A 20618-nucleotide genomic window follows, 5' to 3' on the forward strand; every position below is an offset into this window, starting at 1 on the left:
TTTCATACATTGTAAAACATACTGTATTACTTAAATCTCTTATCCCTCTTGTTATAGGGCCCCTTTATGTTCAAAGTCTGCTATTCTTTTAACCATAGTCAAACAATTGTTTACTCATGTAATAATCCATCTGGTAGGGTGAATCAAATCTCTTGAATCTGTCTCTAGCCTTCTTCTTTTGCCGAATAGCTTTCCAAGTTGATATATTCCACTTACCTGGCAGTTCCTGTGTTTTTGCAAGTATTGTCGGGAATACAAAAGATAGATTAGGTAGAATATATACTTTCTGTCTCCCAAACTTGATAATTCTCCTGGGAATTCTATAGTCCACTTCATTTTTATTGTTATATCATAGTCTTGTAGATATTTTCCTGTATGTGTTGGATTGTAATTATTTTCATTTGTAGCTTCGTCAATATGATCATGTTCTTCTAATTTGTGTTCTGTTATCTGATTTGTTTGTTCACTCACCATCATTTTCTGGATGTTTTTTGATTGTAGATTTAGATTAGAGATGTGCTTATTTAAGTCATCAAAGTTGTTTTGGATTTCCTCGTGGTTTAAATCTATTGTCAGTTGTATCTGTTGTAACATTGCATATATTTCCTCTTGGAAATTGTTTGTCTTGCCTTGAAATGTTACTTCTGGAAGTCTTTGATATTCCAGGCTGAATCCTTCAGGAGTGAATTTTGAGTGTGGTGTCCTGTAATTTTTTGATAAGTGTACGATATCCATGTTGTCTCCCCCTTCAAATAGTCTTTCATTAATATTTTGGTTCAGGGGTTAATTATCAATCAGTCAAAATTGCAATTCAGTATGTTAAGCCATCTTAAGTCCTTCCTGTAGATTCTCCTCTAAAAGATTAGCCAAGAACCAATGTTTTTTTTCTTTAAACAATTCTTAAATTTAATCAACAGTCCAGGTATGTTTCTTTCAAACACTTTTTAATTTTATGGCTGGGCCAGCTCTTTCTTTGTTCCCAGCTGTCTTCAAGGTTATTTAAAATTTAAGGGAACAGATTATTCTTTGTTTCTGGGTGCCCTGCCAGTTTCTGAGTCATTAATGTTAGTGTTCTGTGCTCTGATTTTCTACTAGGTATAAGTAATTGTTCCTTTTCCAGTTTTTTCAGATAAAAAATTATTATTGTTATATATTTTTATAATTTCATTAAAACCCTTTTAAGTATAGTCTTAGCAGTTCTTTTAGTTTCTAGATTTGTCCAGATTGTAGTATTTTAAATTTAATTTCAGTCTATTTCGCCGCTTCCATCTATGAGGGGAATGGGGATATAGTCCCCTCCCTTCACTTTCGGAAGTTTTCTTGCTTTGGGGGTCTTTCCCAAGGATTCAGTTAGAGGATATAGTACATTGTTCACCGATGTTCTTGTTCGTGCTCCTGGACTTTGGCTGCAAGTAGTTTGGGCTAGACACCGATGTCACACTAGCCTTTCTCCTGTTGGGTCGGAGGGCTTCCCCCAGATCGAACGAAATGACCACTGTCATTTAGTGATCAACGGAGCGCTCCTCCTTCACGGTCACCTCTTCGGAGCAACTTCAGACCCATTTAGAGTCCCCCTGGCAGGACGAAACTGGCCGCGGGATGCGGAGCTTCACTATCCCGCAGCCACACGCTATGGCACAAAACTGGAAGTCCTTAACTTGATCAAATTCTTGATGTAGAACTTTCTTTTAATTTTGCTAATCATTTGTAGTTAAGACTTTAATTCTTGACTGAAACAAAAAAGAATTTATATGAATACACATCATTCATATGCTACTTAGTTAATACATACATATTCAAGGACTTGGTTTACATTTAGGTCAGTTTGACTTAATTTTAGAAGAGGAAAAATAATGGAAAATATAGTAGTTTAACAGTAATAGAACTTCAGAGCTCTTCGAGAAAACGCTCTGTAGCCATCAGGAAGGAGGAACTGTACATTTGGTGGAAAAAGACTCTGATGCTGGGAAAGATGGAAGAAAAGGGAAGAAGAGGATGGCCAACAGCAAGGTGGGTGTACTCAGTTACAGTGGTAATGACTGTACTGTTGGGAGGCTTGAAAGTTAGAAATAGATCATCATGGGAAGTTGAAAATAATCAATGTGCAGTTTATGAATTTGGCCTATTGAAGACTATGAAGTTGGTTCTGATTAGGGTTAAAAATTACGTTATTTCTGCTTATGCTTTGTGGACTTTTGCTGACATTATGGATTTGTTATAGATAACAAATGGGATATGGGATAAAGAGGTAAATGTTTGTAACCTTAGGGTAAAGAGTCACTAAATTTATTAATATGTTGTGATGAAGGTTGAACCCACTTCTTTATATATTTCTTTTCTCTTATATTCTTACCTTTCTCTTTCTTCTGTCTTTTCTTTTTCTTGCATTTTTTACTCCTTCCTATTCTCTTTTCTTTAAGCTTAGTTTGTATTAGATTTTACTGGTATACTTAACATTCTTATTAAAAACCATATACATAAAAAATCAAGAAGTGAAACCTATTGAATTTAGTAGGGTATTCCCAAAGAATTGAATGTTGTGCAATCTTAATTTTTTCATCCATCCAAATACGTAAGGCACCAATGTTTGAATTTAAAAGTATATATCCTTTGCCTTTTTAGTGAATAGAATAAGGTCTTAAGAACATTATAGCAGAAGAAATAATGAAGTATTTCCTCGCTGTCTCTGAAACATGATTGTATTCCCATGCTTGTAACAGTCTTGTAACAGTGAAACAGTCATTATTTATAATAAAGATTATATGAGTATCCAATACTAAAAAGAGAACGTTGATTTATACAGCAGGTTGTAGTTCCTGTTTTAGATTTATGGAAAACTATATCCATACCCGGTTTAAATAAACATTCAAAAGGATTAGCTGCCCCAATATTTTGTTTTTCAAAATTCATAAAATGAAAAGAAAAAGCATTTACTATTTTGCTATTATAAAATATATTAAATATGTAAAACATATTTTATTAACATATATTATAAACAAAATTCATATATATATATATATATATATATATATATATATATATATATATATGTATGTATGTGTGTGTGTGTGTGTGTGTGTGTGTGTGTGTGTGTGTGTGTGTGTGTGAACACAGATATGCACACACTTTACATTAATATAAAGAATAATCTTCTGTTGGTAAATAGCTACATTTCCATGGCAACCTCAGCATTCTAAATAATTTCATGAATCCAAAGAGGATACTGAATGACAAGGAAAAATAAGTTTCTGCAGAAGACTAGATATACATGAGCCTCTCATTTATATAACTTTCATCTGGTTGAATAGGTCTCTGTGCAACTTGCTATGTTCCTCATAGATTAGCTCAAGAGTAGTTCATAGAAAATTCCACAAACAACATTTTTTTCAGGTAGAAGGGGAAAGAAGAAAATATGTGATTATTACTTCCTCTTGAGGCCCTTTTAAGGTTGAAATTTTATCCTGCCTTTGGTATAAATTAGAGTTTCATGTTAAGTTGGAAATTCACAATAATGTTTAGTATAATATCAAGAACTGCTACTCCTTATATACTCATTCATATTAATGGATAGAAGAGAAGGGTGTGCTTTAAAATACAAGATTAAATAAGATAAGAAGAATTGCTTTGGTATCTGTTCTTTTATTTCCAAATCTGCAGCTTATCCCAGCTTCCATCAGTGTGTTACAAAAGTTTTGTTAGCTTCAGCTGAAGATTCAGAATTTTTAAGATTATATCATTGTGTACTTTCTGCTTCATTTTCTAATTAAATTTTATGTGGATTTTAGAGGACATAATCAGCTAAATTACAAATATGAAATAAGTTTTAGGGCCTCTAGGATTTGCAACAAATCTACAGTTTAGCGATATTTTATTAGCTCAAGTACCATTTTGACTTTTGTGATTGTAATAGCAGTTCCCATTTGTTTTATACTGAATGTTCTTCATGGCTTTTGAGTTATAAAATCTCCAGTCCTATAGTCTAGGAGGATTTCTTTTTGAGAATGAATTTCTATTTCTTCAGGCTTGTGTACATATTGGAAACCTTAGGACAGGAGACATGTTGCCTGCTCTGTTCCCTTGGTCTTATGGGAAAGCAACTCTGGGGCTGCTTGTTGCACCACGGGCCTTGAGGCAGCTTTTCTCAGTGGTGGTGGTGAGCCCAGTGGAGGTGAGGTAGAACTCAATAATTGCCCCTAGGAGAACAGAGAGAAAGGTCCACTGGAGGTGATGGCAGCGGAATAAGGTGGTCTCTTCAGGCTGTGGAGGGAAACCAAAAGGGCAGAAATGGGGGGTGGTAGTTGGTGGGCAATGCAATTGCCTTTATGCCACATACACTATTTATTTAGCTGCTTGGGATAAATAAATACTGCCTCTAAATACATACTGTACAATATAACTTATTTCAGTATTTTTTTGTCTACGAAAAAAATGAAGCAAAATTAATAGATTCTAGTTTGACTTTTCAAAGCTATAGGATTTCTGCCAAGTTTTAATGAACATCAGACTAATCTTTCATTATTATTATTATCTGTCATTGTTGATCTTAAATCAAATGGAATGTAGTTAGTGCTGAGTTAAAGCTATTCATTTCGTGTTCAATTAGCTGGTCTGGGAGCAGTGTTCTTCTGATCAGCAATATCTTCCTCCTTGCTCCTTTATTGGCTTGGTTTAATCTGGTTAACAGTATTAATTTGCATTGTTTTGAAGTTGCATTTGAAAGGGTAATGTCATAGCATCTACAAAAAGGAACCATATATGTTCTAAATATATTGAATTAAACTGAATGGCAGCATCAGCAAATCATGTTGAGTAGAATGAGAATAAAAAGAATAAATTAAAGTGGGAAACAGCACCAGCTATAGGGGGAAAAAGTTTCCAAAAGAATTGGGAGAGACTAATATATGTAGCAAGATGAGTATTTTTTTCATTAATTTATCATGATGACTCCACGTTCTATTTTAAGATAGTCACATATTATTTTATCCTGCATTTGAGTACTGCTCTGTTTTCTTAATTTGTTCCAAACTATAGAAATAAAAAATAGGCAAAGAGAACTGTTTTTATTGTTGAAAAGTAACAATAATGCATTGATATATGTGTGTGTGTGTCTCTGTGTGTGTGTGTATCGCATCATCTTGTGATTCATGGAGAAAGGTAGGATAGAGTTGCATTAGTGTTTTGGGTAATGTATGCATTTATTAGTTTATATCATTTTCCAGAGAGCAGAAAGACAAGCACGAGTGATGGACTCAGCACAATATGCAGAATTCAGTGAAAGCCGTCAGTTGAGCTTTTGTAAGTATTGTGTAAACTTTTTACTCTCATAACTAGTATTTTGCAAGTTGGTAGTGGTTAAAAAGCAAATAGATTTAGTGCCAGGACAAGAAAAAAAAAGCCATTTGCACCTAACTTGCCATAATGGCACCATCTCTTTGTATTTTTGTTCCCCAGAGGCTTTTAATTTATCTGGTAAGACTACTAAATGCACATAATCAAAACACAAGGCTGTTAAAAAGGACATGAGAGTACATTCAAGTTCAATGAGTCTCATTATAGATAAATTTGGGAGTCCCTTGATAAGATTTCTTGCATTAACTTCTTGTACATGTTCACCTGCAGTATGATTGTATAAATTGATTACATATGATAGTGATTGCCTAGCCATCTGATATTTAATGCTCTCAAAACCCTGAAATAATTTTGGGAGTTTTCCCCTTATTTTTCCCCTATGGAAAAAATAGAGAAATAATAAAGGCATGCTCATTCAAGGATCTGCAAGTTAGTGCCATCAATAGGAGTAAGGAAAAGTACAACTGATATTTGAATTAATTTTAAATCTATAGGCAGTTTTTAATTAATTAATTAACCTGCTAAAGTTACCCCATATGCACCTACATTTTCAAATAACATAACTTTAATTATCTATTACTTTATTAAGGGTCTTTGTCATAAAACAATAATAAAAAATAACTACAAATAATGCTAAGAACTTAGAGGTCAGAGAGACAGAAAGAGCACACTGAAGGAGTCATAAAAAACTCAGCAAAATAGCACAGTGTGTTCCAGTGATAAATGAAAGCACAAAAGCACAAAATTTTTAAATGAAAGGCACTTATCTAGTTTTCCATTACAAGCTTTTGATTTGGAGAAATGACTGGTTCACTTGAGGATCACAATGTGAAGAATAAATGACACATCCACAATTGTGTTTTCTGTAAATGTCAAATAGCAGAGACATTTGGTGTGTAAGTAGTGTTTTTGCTGTTCCATTGCTTTTTTCTGAGTTCATTTTAAGCATCTGTAAATAGTTAAGTGAAAACTTCATCTTAAAATGTGATAAACTCACATTTTGCACCTTTTAATTATAATCAAGGGTACACCTTGATTATATATATATATATTTCAGACAATAGTATTGAACATTTGAACTTGGAAAAGCACTTATATAAATACATATTGTTTTCTGAGATACTGTAGTTAGTAGAATTCACCCACACAGAAATGAAAATATAGTATAAAAATAATAGATGTTTTTGAAATATCTGATTCAAAGCTGCTTATTTGAGAAATATTGCACAGACTTGGATAAAGAATGAAATGTATTTTGAGATATATCAAAATATTGGTCAGATATTAATAGAAATCATATTCAGAAATAAGTGACAACATGGAACATTGGGTTCCATATTCTTTTGTAATAAATCACATCACCTGCCCTCTGAATTGAAAACTATCTAAATTTAGGATCTTATCAGTATGCTTTGTAAATAGTGTTTCCACTTCTTTTTTCAAAATGCCAGAATGACTTTTTTTTAAAAAAAGAAACATATTTAAAATATATTTTAAAGTATACAGAAGCTTTCATTTCTTTTAATATTATATCCATTTATCCAAAAGTACCATTATTATTTATTTAGCATAAAGAAATGGTACATTAGCCAGGAGACTACAATGTTAACAAAGTAGTTGTTTGGCTGCCTAAGACTGCTAGCTTCTTTGCTAGCAACAAAGATTAGATTATTTAATTCCATTGTCATAGTGACTGCCATCCATGCCAGTGAGATCTGGAAATCTACAACATGAATTATTCATAAGATCAGTGTCTTCCAACAATGTTGTCAGAAGGATTCTTCGTGTCACATATGAGATAGTTACAGAATGAAGAATGCTCTTTGCTGGACATGTGGTCCGCATGAGTGAGCAATGTCCAGCAAAAACCATAATCAATTGGATACCACCTGATGGTAGAGAAAAAGAGGAAAGCCAAAGATAACCTGGTGCCAAATATTTCAGGAAGATCTGAAAACATCAGCCTTAAATGGAAGGATGCAGAGACTGTAGCTGTGGACTGAAAATTGTGGAATATGCTTGTAGCCAGTGGTGGGATTCAAATATGTGAACAACCAGTTCTCTGTGTGGATGCCACTTCCGGAAGTCCATTCTGGGCCTGGGCAACAAAAAATTAGCTACCGGTTCTGCCGAACTGGTGCAAACTGGCTGAATCCCACCACTGCTTGTAGCCCAATGTACTCAGCATAGGATGTGATGTTAATGATGATGATAGGCTCCCTCGCTGTATAGTTTGTTTAAGTCACGCCTTAAGCCATGAAAGTCAGCTGGATGACCTTAGGCCAGCCACTCTCAGCCCAACCCACCTCACAGAGTGTTTGTTGTGGGGAAAATAGGAGGAGGAAGGTGTGTTAGATATGATTGCTGCCTTAAGTTATTTGTAAAAATAATAAAGTACTTACTTGTAAATGAATTCAGATTCCTGAATGTTGGATATCATCACTTACATTAGAGGTTACAAGGTCTTACTCTTCATAAGAAACAGTAGAAATCAGAAGATACAAGGTTAATATATTTTTTTTTCAATACAGCCAAAAAAGCCTCCAAATTTCGAGACTGGTTGGACTGTAGTAGCATGGAAATAAAACCAAATGCAAGTGCTATGGAAATGCTGGCTTATTTAGCATATGAGACAGTAGCACAGGTAAATGAGAAAATGTTTATATTTCTGATGATTTGAGGGGGAAGATGCCATTTAGTTACATTTGAATTTGAGGGCAATCATGGACAGCAGCTACAATGGATTTGATCAGCCTAGTAAGATCTCCCCTATACTTTTGTTCCCCAGATGCCATTTTAGCCTCCAGATGCCATTTCCTTAAATTCAAGGATGGATATCCAACCACCTTGCCCATTTGTCCTCCTGTTTTTCAAATGAGTTACCTCCACTGATTGGCCTTGTTTTTCTCCTGTTCTTCCAACCCTGAAATAGTTCTGCTGAAAACATGCTTGCTTCAGGTCCATGTGTGTTTTAATCTAGATAATGAACTACCCCAAACTGGCTGTTCCATATGCTGGAAGGTGGGTGCATTGAACATTTTGCATGTCTATATTGCAAATTAATATGGAAAGATACTATCCTCGTAGAAAGGCAAAAAACAACAAAAAAACACACATGCCTCTAATACTTTCCAGAAATGATATCAAAACACTAAACACTCTTTCTTCTTTTTCTGTGCACCCTATGCCTATTAATAGCCAATCAATTTAAGATTTCCATCTGTTCATTTTTAAACTGTCATTTTTCCATAGCTGGTGGACCTGGCCCTTTTGGTCAAGCAGGACATAATACCGAAAGCTGGTGACCCTTTTAGTCATGCAATATCTGCTACTTTTATTCAGCATCACCATTCTGAGGTAAATATGACCTTAAAATTTATAGTGTACAGTATGTAATTTATTGATTTACTTTATGTATCATTAGTAAAGGTAAAGGTTCCCCCGCACATGTGTGCTAGTCGTTTCCAACTCTAGGGGCCGGTGCTCATCTCCATTTCAAAGCCGAAGAGCCAGCGCTTGTCCGAGGACGTCTCCATGGTCATGTGGCCAGCATGACTAGATGCCAAAGGCGCACGGAACGCTGTTACCTTCCCACCGTAGTGGTCCCTATTTTTCTACTTGCATTTTTACGTGCTTTCGAACTGCTAGGTTGGTGGTCACTCTGTTATGCGGCACTCAGGATTCGACCGGCCAAACTGCTGACCTTCTGATCGACAAGCTCAGCGTCCTAACCCACTGAGCCACCGTGTCCCTTTTTATGTATCATTACAAGGACTTAAATTTCAATTATAGGAATATTTATGGAGGCTCTTTTGTTGTTGTTAGTTGTGAAATTGTGTCCGACCCATCGCGACACCATGGACAATGTTCCTCCAGGCCTTCCTGTCCTCTACCATCTTCTGGAGTCCATTTAAGCTCACGCCTACTGCTTCAGTGACTCCATCCAGCCACCTCATTCTCTGTCGTCCCCTTCTACTGTTGCCCTCAATCTTTCCCAGCATTAGGCTCTTCTCCAGTGAGTCCTTTCTTTTCATTAGGTGGCCAAAGTAATTGAGTTTCAACTTCCGGATCTAGGCTTCTAAAGAGCAGTCAGGGTTGATCTCCTCTAGGACTGACCGGTTTGATCACCTTGCAGTCCAAGGGACTCACAGGAGTCTTCTCCAGCACTATAGTTCAAAGGCCTCAATTCTTTAGCGCTCAGCCTTTCTTATGGTCCAACTTTCACAGCCATACATTTTAACTGGGAAAACCATAGCCTTGACTATACACACTTTTGTAGGCAGGGTGATGTCTCTGCTTTTTAGTATGCTGTCTAGATTGGCCATAGGTTTCATCCCCAGGAGCAAGCGTCTTTTAATTTCTTGGCTACAATCCCCGTCTGCAGTGACCTTGGAGCCCAGGAAAATAAAACCTGTCACTACCTCCATTTCTTCCCCATCTATTTGCCAGGAATTGAGAGGGCCGGATGGCATGATCTTGGTTTTCTTAATGTTGGGTTTCAAACCCACTTTTGCACACTCCTTATTCACCCGCAACAAGAGGCTCTTTAGTTCCTCTTCACTTTCTGCCATTAGAGTGGTAGCATCTGCATATCTTAGGTTGTTGATATTTCTGCCGGCAATCTTAATTCCAAATTTTGATTCATTTAGCCCTGCCTTTCTCATGATGTGCTCTGCATATAAGTTAAAAAGCAGGGTGACAGTATACAGCCTTGCCGGACTCCTTTCCCAATTTTGAACCAATCAGTGGTTCCGTGTCCAGTTCTCACTGTTGCTTCTTGATCCTCATATAGGTTTCTCAAGAGACAAATAAGATGGTCTGGTACTCCCATCTGTTTAAGAACTTGCCACAGTTTGTTATGATCCACACAATCAAAGGCTTTAGCATAGTCAATGAAGCAGAAGTAGATGTTTTTCTGGAACTCTCTAGCTTTCTTCATGATCCAGCATATGTTGGCAATTTGATCTCTAGTTCTTCTGCCTCTCCGAAATCCTGCCTGTACTCCTGGTAGTTCTCGATCCACATACTGCTGGAGTCTAGCTTGTAGGATTTTAAGCATAACTTTACCATGTGAAATGAGTGCAATGGTGTGATAGTTTGAACATTCTATGGCTTTGCTTTTTTTTTGAATTGGAATGTAAATTGACCTTTTCCAATCCTGTGGCCACTGTTGAGTTTTCCAAATTTTCTGGCAAATTGAGTGTAGCACTTTTACTGCATCGTCTTTTAAGATTTTGAATAGCTCAGCTGGAATACTGTCACCTCCACTAGCTTTGTTGTTGCTCAGATTTCCTAAGGCCCATTTCACTTCACATTCTAGGATGTCTGGCTCGAGGACAGTGACCACCCAATCATGGTTATCTGAGACGTTAAGCTCATTCTTATATAGTTCTTCTGTGTACTTTTGCCACCTCTTCTTAATCTCTTCTGCCTCTGTTAGGCCCCTGCCATTTTGGTCCTTTATCATGCCCATCTTTGCATGAAATGTTCCCTTCATCTCTCCAATTTTCTTGAAGAGATCTCTGGTCCTCCCTATTCTATTGTTTTCTTCTATTTTCTTGCACTGTTCATTTAAGAAGGCATTCTTATCTCTTCTAGCTATTCTCTGGAATTCTGCATTCAATTGGGTGTATCTTTTTCTTTCTCCCTTGCCTTTTGCTTCCCTTCTTTCTTCAGCTATTTGCAATGCTTCCTCAGACAGCCATTTTGCTTTCTTGCATTTCGTTTTCTTTGGGATGGTTTTAGTTGCTACCTCTTGTACAATGTTGTGAACCTCCGTCCATAATTCTTCAGGCACTCTGTCTATCAGATTTAATTCCTTAAATCTATTTGTCACCTCTACTGTGTATTCATCAAGGATATGATTTAGTTCATACCTGAGTGGCCTAGTGCTTTTCCCTACTTTTTTCAGTTTAAGCCTAAATTTTGCAACGAGAAGCTCATTGTCTGAGCCACAGTCAGCTCCTGGTCTTGTTTTTACTGACTGTATAGAGCTTCTCCATCTTTGGCTGCAGAGCACATAGTCAATCTGATTACTGTGACCGTCTGGTGATGTCCATGTGTAGAGCCGTCTCTTGGGTTGTTGGAAAAGAGTGTTTGCTATGACCATCGTATTCTCTTGACAAAAGTCTATCACCCTGTGCCCTGCTTCATTTTGTACTCCAAGGCCAAACTTGCCTGTTATTCCAGTTATCTTTTGGGTTCCTACTTTAGCATTCCAATCCCCCATGATGATAAGGACATCATTTTGGGTGTTAATTCTATAAGGTGCTATAGGGCTTCATATAACTGGTCAATTTCATTCTCTTCAGCAACAGTGGTTGGGGCATAGACTTGGACTACTGTGATATTGAATGGTTTGCCTTGGATTCGCACTGAGATCATTCTGTCATTTTGGGGATTGTATCCCAGTATTGCTTTTCCTACTCTTTTATTGACTATGAAAGCTACTCCATTTCTTCTGAGGGATTCTTGCCCACAATAGTATACCTGATGGTCATCTGAATTAAATTCACCCATTCCTGTCCATTTTAGTTCGTTGATTCCTAAGATGTCGATGTTCAGTCTTGTCATCTCTTGTTTATGGAGGCTCGAAAGGGTCTAAATCACTTTTCCTGAACACACTTTTCTTCACCACACCTTTCTCCATGTAAATGAACCTATAGAGAGGAATTAACTGATGATGTTACCTAGTCAGGGAATGAAATGTCTGGAAACATCAAGCTCAGAGAGACCAAGGACTCCACAGTTTAACCTTCAACTGCAGATATTCTCTTCTATTGGAATTAACTATATATGCTAAAACATTTATTCAACAGCTTCTTTTCAGAGGTGAGTGTCAGGGCTATGTGTGGCCAATGCCTACTGTTTAGGGCAGCAGAAATAACCTTTAGGAAAAGAAGGAAGAACTGTACCCATGTAACCTGAGAAAGCATTTTAGACGTGACCTTCTCTAATTCTCAAATAGATATAGTGGGGGGGGGAGAGCAGTAAGATTCTGTTACTATAACTTTACAATGAAACTTGTATTAGCATTCACAACTTTAGTTTCCAAATTGACGTACCTCACTTATTTTGTTGCAAAGGAATCACTTGGGCTTTCTTCCTTGCAACAGATCACAGGTGTCAAACTCGCCGCGTCATGTGACATGTTGCAGCGTATCGTGACTTTTTTTGCATTATTGGAGCTGGGGTGGATGCAGCCTTTGCATGATGCAGCCGGCCCATGGGCCGGCAGTTTGACACCCCTGCAATAGATTGAGAAGAAAAATCAAGCTATTCCCCTTCTTTTAAAGCTATTATTGTTATATGGGTAATCTATAATTAGATTTACAGTCAGAGACTGGTGAAAATGTAATAATTGAGATCCTAACCAGGGACCTAAGAATTATTAAGGCAATTTGTCTATATATAGATAGTTCCAAAGCAGGGTTTTTTATATAAAATTGTGATTTATTACATAGTCAATCAGATATTCATACTGGATTTGGCATTTTTGTCTAACTATTGAGTCCTTCCCAAGGACCTGGAATAGGCAGATGTTGATGTTTTGTGGTATTAAAGGTATCATCGCAGGATGTAAGCTGTTCCGAGTATTATTATTTTACAAAAACAGTGAAATTGTTATTTGCTATAGTACAATAACCTACTAGAATCCATTGATGCTGGCATCTACTTACGGTTGCCATTTTATCTTAGAAATGGAAGACATGGTGGCAGGGACAGTGAACATCTTCTGAAAGTATATTTACGGAATACTATTGTATGTATTGAGTACTATTAGACTTTTACCAGAAAGATTTGGATTCAAATTGTATGACTTAGGATATATATTACAATAAGTTTAGATTCAGCAACGAAGCTTAATCAAGTACAATCTCTATGAAGAACAGAAACTGTCTATACTGGATCCTTCTGGATTTTGGAGGTAGGGAGGGCTGGGAAGGAACAGCTCCAGAAAGAAAAGTTGCAATTGTTGCAATGTACCAATTTCTGACCATGTTCATATTCTACCATTAAAACGTGGAACTGATTGGTATTGGTATCAGAGAACAATGGGTGAAGGAATAATTTTGTCTTTTTTAGATGCATGTTTTAGGGCAGACTGCAAGTATAAAGAGTAATCCAGGCTCACCTGATAATACCCCACCACCAACCCCCACCCTGCCATCAACGGGCCCACAGTACCTCGGGAAAATTCAGTCTGGGGCTATGGGGAATGGCAGCACTGGACAAGAATCCTCCAAAGTCAAACAGCGAAAGAAGAAAAAAGTGAGTTAAAACTAACAATAGAGACAATGAGATATTTCAGCTACTCCAAATGTGTATGCTGTCCTCTGGAAAAGCTTATCTGTTCAGTGTGCAGGTCTTTCCTGTGACATCTAATAAACATAGTATTGAAGAGGTTTGCAGACCATTCTAGTCAGACTCTCAGTGTGATGCTTGGAAGTAACTCTTAAGGATCTGTCAGAATCATAAGATCCAAAGGAGAGGTCCTTCTGAAGAGGGCCTGTTTATGAGGTACTCTTTGCCCTCAATTTCTGCTTTTTTTAAGGAGGCACTGACAGGTATAGCTAGCACACCAGTGTCCCCTCTAAAGCACATTTCTCCTTTGGATTCAGGTAGAACAGCTATTCTTGTTCCATTGAAGTATAATGATTTTTATCTTGTGTCTTTGTGGGTGATTGCTTTAAGCTAAAACTCTTGGGAATCTAGTCTGAATAGAAAGGTGGAATATGAATCAGGACTGTGTGAGGCTCAGCTAATCACAGTGGAAAGTATAATATGTATATTTCTTCTTTTCCTCCTTACAATGGTTGTCTTTTAATATTTGTGTTTTTACTGTTTTTAACTGTTTGTAAACTACTCAAAGTTGTTGGCATTTGATTAAAAATCAATCAATCAATCAATTAATCCCCAGCACATGTTTTATTTTTGTGCTGCCAAATGGAAATTGGAATGGAACACATATAGAAATCTAAGTTGCTTTGGAAGTTATGATTTGTTTATATGAGATCTGACAGCCATTTTAGATGGTCTTGTGACTATGCTTCAGCAAGACCAGTTTCCTTATTGTGGTGCAGTTTTGGAATAATTTTCCCATGAAGATTCATTTTGGATAGAGTATTTTCCCCCCAAATCCATTAAAAAAACTTCAGTCACTCAGATGTAAAATGACTCTTCGTTTTTATATTAAAGTGTATTGTTTTGAAAAGGCTCTGAAAGCCTTAGTTGAAGAATTAAATAAATAAACCTTAAATATCAAAGTTATTGTTCAGAAGCTCCTTGTCTACTAGGGGTACTAGTGGTAACATTGATTGTTATTTTATCATTCAGTATAAAGTATAATATTACAAAATTGAGATTTAAAATAATAACAAAATAATACATGAAGGGATAAATAAATAAATGAGATTAAAAAATGAAATAAGTTTTGGATTGTTAGAAATTATTTATCAAAATTTCTAGCCTGAGAAAAATGTTACTTGAAAATAAAATAGTCCTCAACTTATGACCAAAATTGAGCCCAAAATTTCTGTTGCTAAGTGAGACAGTTGACCCTGGGACACTGCAACTGTCATAAATGTGAGACAGTTGCCAAGTGTATGAATTTTGACCTGGGGGATGTTCTAATGGTCGTAAGTGTGAAAAATTGTCTTAGGTAACTTATTCCAGTGCTGTTGTAACTTTGGAGAGTCTTTAACAAACTGTTGTAAATTGAGGATTACCTGTACTATGTAAATCCCAGAATCATAGATAAGTAGTGTGAGATAGTAAATATTGCTCAATAAAGCCTCTTCTGGAAAATGTTAGTAATCTTTGAGCAGAATAAATTTATGCCAGCTTGTCACCATAGGTACATAATGTGATATTAAAGATGCAAACATAAACACAGACATATACACACAGAGAGAGATTTACAACCTTAGAATAAATTAAGATTTCATTTAAGATCTCATTTAGCTAGGAATCCCTATCAGTATCAGAAGAGATAGATCTCGTCACACATTGGGCATTTCAGCAATCATTGAAAGTATAAAAAAATCCACTTTACAGACTGAATCACATAATATGAGTAAAGTGGCAAATTTAAGCACTGGTATCATTTGACTTACTAAGAAAGCTTCACAACTACAATTTTTACAAAATTGCATGTAGGGGAAATAAAAGACAACCCTTTAGGAAAATCAGAATAATTTTGCTAGGGTTAATCATGCCAAACAACGAATGCATTCACTTTCTTGTCCTGAAGAAAAAGCAGGGCTTTTAGAAATATCAGAAGTGGTCAATCTGGTGATTCCATTCTAAGCCCCAGTTGGTGCACAGAAGTTCCTCCAAGTTCTCTGTTATCTATGGACTTATGGTGTTAATGCTGCTTGCTTCCAGAGTAGCCCCCCACCACCACACAAGGAAAATGCTATTCTTCTTCCTGTTCTTCATATGTCGTACAAGTAAACTTCTAGGATTAATTTCCTTTTTGCTCTGTTCATGAATGTTTCAGTTTTATTTTAATGTGAACTGTATGACAATGATTGTCTCTTCAAAAGAAATAAGTAAATTCTACAAAGGTCAATTTTCTTAATTCACAGTGTGTGCTTGTTATGAGTTTTCAATTTAATAACAATGAATGTGCTTTGTTGTTGTTGTTGTTGTTGTTGTTGCTGCTGCTGTTGCTGCTGCTGCTGCTGCTGCTGCTTGTGCAGAGTACTGCAGCTTGTGGTGCAGAAGCCCAGAGTGATGCTATCCAGCCTGCCCACATCAGAGAGGCCATTCGACGCTACGGCCACAAGATTGGACCCCTTTCCCCTTACACAGTATGTAATAACAAAGATTTAAGAAGCTATATTTATAATCTTAGAGAAGTTTGATTTTCAAGTGGTCAAATGAAGAAGCCTTGGAACTGTTAAATGCAATTTGTGGAAACTCTAGTTTTCTTTAAAAATGGAATAATTCCTTGGGGGAATGAAACAATATTTTTCTTTTGTTTGGGGCAAAGGAAGAGGGTTTTTGTTTTAAATATTTCTAATGATGAATTTTTTTTGTTTGGAGTATTCCTAGTGTCAACAAAGTTTAAATATTCTAATATCAGTGGACTGATCAATTTTCTAACAAAGATTAATTCCTTAAGTCACACATTTAAAGGTTCTTAATGACTTAGTCTTCATAAACCATTTACATTATAGTAATGTACTTGAAGAAGTATCTTTATAGATGTAACTGAAAAAGTATCTTAGTTCCACTTAAGTATAAAATTGTGTTTAAAATATTTATTTCTTTTTAAATATTCAAAGCATTTCCATTTATAAAAGATAAGGCTCTAAGAGTGGTGTCAGAAAAATGCCCAAAAATGTTTCCCTTACTGTTTGTCAGTATTGCATTCTCTTACCAATCTGTTCTGATTCTGATTCTATTATTAACTCATCTTGAGTTATTTAGAAAAAAAGTGGGATATAAATGAAATAAATAAATAAACAGTGAAAATGAAAGCATCATTTTAGACCTTGTAACAGTGTTGTCTTGTGAATCAATCTGGAGCTCCTAGAGGAAAGATGGAATATAAATATAACAAATGAATATCAAATAATGGTATTGTTAGCTCTTCCTGGCTCAGCTGGGGCCTCACAGGCATCCTGCCATCAAAAGAAGAAGGGGGAAGAAGGATGAAAAGGAAAAAGATGAAAGGGCAATAAAGCTTTGTGTGTACGTGATAGGAAATTAGGAGGGGGGGGAATGACAGGTGAGAAGGACCAGAGCAGCAGGATCTTGGATCCAGCATCCCATGGCCAGGCACCCTAAGAAATATGCAGATTACCCCCAAACATCTCTGAGTTCTCAAAACATCTTGGTGAGCTCCAGTTGGCTGGAAAAGGACTGGACATGGAGGGAGGGATGAGCTGGGGGCAAATCTATACCTTATTTTGCATCCAGCGAGTGCAGTGATTCCAGAGCTGGTTTGACTTGACTGCAACCAACACTCTTAGTAAAAGAACCCTTTGCTTTAATCAAGTGGAGTCAAAGGCTTTTCTTTGGGATCAGATTGGGGCAGGTCTGACAGGTATTTATTGCTTCCTATTAAAGAAAGAAATGCAAGATTATTTTTCTGATGTTTGTCCCTAGGTTAGGCTGGTGGCTGGCCCAAGCACACCCACTGGGTTCCCATAAATGGGGGTAAATGGGTACCTTTACTAGTCCATCAACATAACGACCATACTGTACTGGCTCCCAGTCATGTTGAGGAGAAATGTTTTACTGACAGTAATGTGAATAACACTTTTTTAATACTCTATACAGCCCTATTAGGAAATAATAAAAGGTGGCTACTGTAGTAATAAAGGTGGCTACTGAGGAAGAAGGAATTAGAAAAAATCTTAATTCTTCTATGAGTAGCTGGTAGCTAGCTAGCTACTAGGAGAGGAACTCTAACATAGACCAAGACCTAATCTTTTCAACATGCACACATCTTTGGAAAATTGGAACTTCAGTACTTAAATAATAAATATACAGTATTCAGAAGCTTGAAATGTATTTCTTAGATGTAATAACTGCATCCAATAATATTACATGATAATAAAGGGGATATCTTTTTGTGCAAAATTGGGGTAGTAGCTTCTAGGGACAAGGAAGAGGAAAGCAGCTAAAAATTACTGAAGGAACAAAGTTTGCTAAGTGTTGTGTGCACCTCTGTTGACCCCATTTTTATTTTTAACAGATTTTGACTCATCATCTAAGATAACCTATTCTAATGTTTATTTTACATATATTATAGAATTGCATTGTAGACACAGCAATAAAATCTTTCTCTGTCAATTCTTTCTTGCCCCAAATCCTAAAAGGATTTAAACCATTATATATCCATTAAGTCAGCGGTCCCCAACCTTTCCGGCTCCACGGACCAGCGGAGGGGGGGGAGAGGATGGCTGATTGTGCAAATAGAACTTTGCACGCTTGCTCTCCTGCCACTTGCATGGCCCAATTCCCAATGGGCTGCAGCTAATGGGCTGGGGACTGGAGGTTGGTGACCTGTACATTATGTTGAATTTAATGCAAACTATATTTCTTGACTGGACAGAGTTGAAAAGCTTGATACAGATATGGAGGGGATGTGTGAATGTGATTCCAGTGCTGCCTACAGTTGTCAGGTTAAGATTTAACAATGCACCTCTTCTCACTTGGCTTGATATATGAGGACCAGGGTATTCTGTTGAAAAGTCATACAGCAGAGAGTCAGTTATGGGGGTTGGGAAAGGTTGTTACACTGTTTGTGGCATTCCTCTTCTGGTTTCTAGGTTGGTATTTTCTAAGGGTGATCTCATGGCATAGGCGTGTTTCAAGGGGTCTACTGCAAGAGTCTTCCCCATTATGTCTGTATGCAGAGATACAGTAGTTGTATAAAACATAATTAGAGTGTTACAATAGAGAATTCACCCAAAGAGTTTTTTGCTTTGGAACTCTTAACTTGAGCCAGATTAGCGCCTCCACTGCTTCTGCCTGATTTGTATTTCATGCCTGAATTAGGGCTTTGCCAATTAACAATTAGTTATCTATAATGCAAATGGAAAATGGATGCAGAAGAATTAGCCTTTAAATTTGACTGTGTTTGCCAATCAAGGAAGCTAATACAGCAAAATTAAATCATTAAAAGTAATGCAAATAACATCATTTCAGTGCATAAATAATTACAGATTATGTTTGTATGTTTCTTCCCTTTGCTGGGATTCTACAGTGTATCGTTATTTAAAACAGGAGTGTCAAACTGCCGGCCTGCGAGCCAGATGTGTCACACCAAAACCGCACCCACCCCATTGCCAGCAATGGGGAAAAAGTTGTGATACATCGTGACACGTCACATGACATCGCTAGTTTGACACCCATGATTTAAAGTATATGTATATTATTTATAGATGAGGTTCTTTCTTTCTTCCATACATGCTGCTAATTTAAGATTAATGCACCTATGCTGAGAATATAAAGAGTCAAAATATAATGTTTTTTTATGCTGAAACATTAAAATATGGAAAGCCATGAGTTTCTTGGACATTATGAAGTTGTTATTGCATTAAGCCAACAGGTGTCTCTAACAAAATAAAAAATAAGTTGGCATTCTCAACTGGAAATAATTTGATGCTATGTGAGGAAAATTATTTTAAAAGAAATATGTAGGTTCCTCCACTTGCCAAATACTTTCTTTATTGACCATTTGCCCGAGTTTGAATTTCATATCTATCCAATTCAAGAGGTAAAACAAAACTAAAAGCTGCTGTACATAATAAACCTCACTACATTGTTCCTATGATAACTATTTTTGAGCAGAACTAATCATGCTCATGGTCTGCATCAGATTATTTCCACAATGGGCCTTTAAATAAAGTTGAGAAATAGCTCATTGTAAGTGGTAGATACACAAAGACTTTGGCATATACAGATGGTCATTATAGAAAGCAATTTAAAGGACATCACCATCATCTTGTCTATATAATGCTATATGAATTTCACAATAAAGAAAGAGCAGCCAGGTTTTTCAAGAGTAACAATCAACAAATTTAATTCTCACTAACAGAGATGAAATGATAGAAGGTGTTGAAGCCACAGGAACCTTGGGGGGGAGTCATCATGCAATATTGGAATTCAACATTATGCAAAGCACAAGCAATAGAACACAGTCAAACTAGAGTCTTGGACTTTAAGAGAGCTAATTTCAATAAATTTAGAGAGAGCTTGGGAAGGATTCCATGGATGAGAATCCTCAAGGGGAAAACAACTCAGGAAGTTTAGGAAATTTTGAAAAGTGAGATTATAAAAGCCCAGACTAGCACAATACCAATGAAGAAGAAAAATAACAGCTCTCAAAAGAAACCAGCATGGCTGCATAAAGATCTCTCTGATAAATTGAAACACAAAAAGGACAAGTATAAAAAGTGGAAAGAGGGGCACATAACTAAGGCAGAATATCAGCTAATAGCCCGAGCCTGCAAAGATGAAGTGAGGAAAGCTAAGGCTCAAACTGAAATAAGGCTTGTGACAAAAGTCAAAAATAACAAAAAAAGAGCTTCTTTCATCATGTAAAAAACAAGAAAAATGTTAGAAATGACAAGCAACAGGGAGAAAGCAGAATTATATAACCTACTTTTTGCATCCGTCTTTACACAAAGAGCAAAAACAGTCCAACTTATCAAAAACAGTACTGTAAAAAACAGATTAGAAACACAAGTTAAAATAATCAAGAAAATGGTAAGTGAGCACCTACCCACCCTAGACAAGTTCAAATCACT

General features: G+C 36.5%; 1 protein-coding gene across 2 annotated transcripts in view; it reads left to right on the forward strand.

The window, feature by feature from the left end:
* SUPT3H (SPT3 homolog, SAGA and STAGA complex component) overlaps positions 1-20618 on the forward strand; it is a 280002-nt gene that overhangs the window by 206243 nt on the left and 53141 nt on the right. For both annotated transcript variants that reach the window (XM_081322942.1, XM_081322943.1), the window contains exons 7-11: positions 5220-5295; positions 7881-7993; positions 8602-8706; positions 13435-13620; positions 16053-16163. In XM_081322942.1, coding sequence (XP_081179068.1) covers positions 5220-5295; positions 7881-7993; positions 8602-8706; positions 13435-13620; positions 16053-16163 — 591 coding nt within the window. The remainder of the gene's footprint in view (positions 1-5219; positions 5296-7880; positions 7994-8601; positions 8707-13434; positions 13621-16052; positions 16164-20618) is intronic.

Source organism: Vipera berus (assembly GCF_964194415.1).
Source record: "Vipera berus genome assembly, chromosome: 1".
In the NCBI taxonomy this organism is placed as follows: domain Eukaryota; kingdom Metazoa; phylum Chordata; class Lepidosauria; order Squamata; family Viperidae; genus Vipera; species Vipera berus.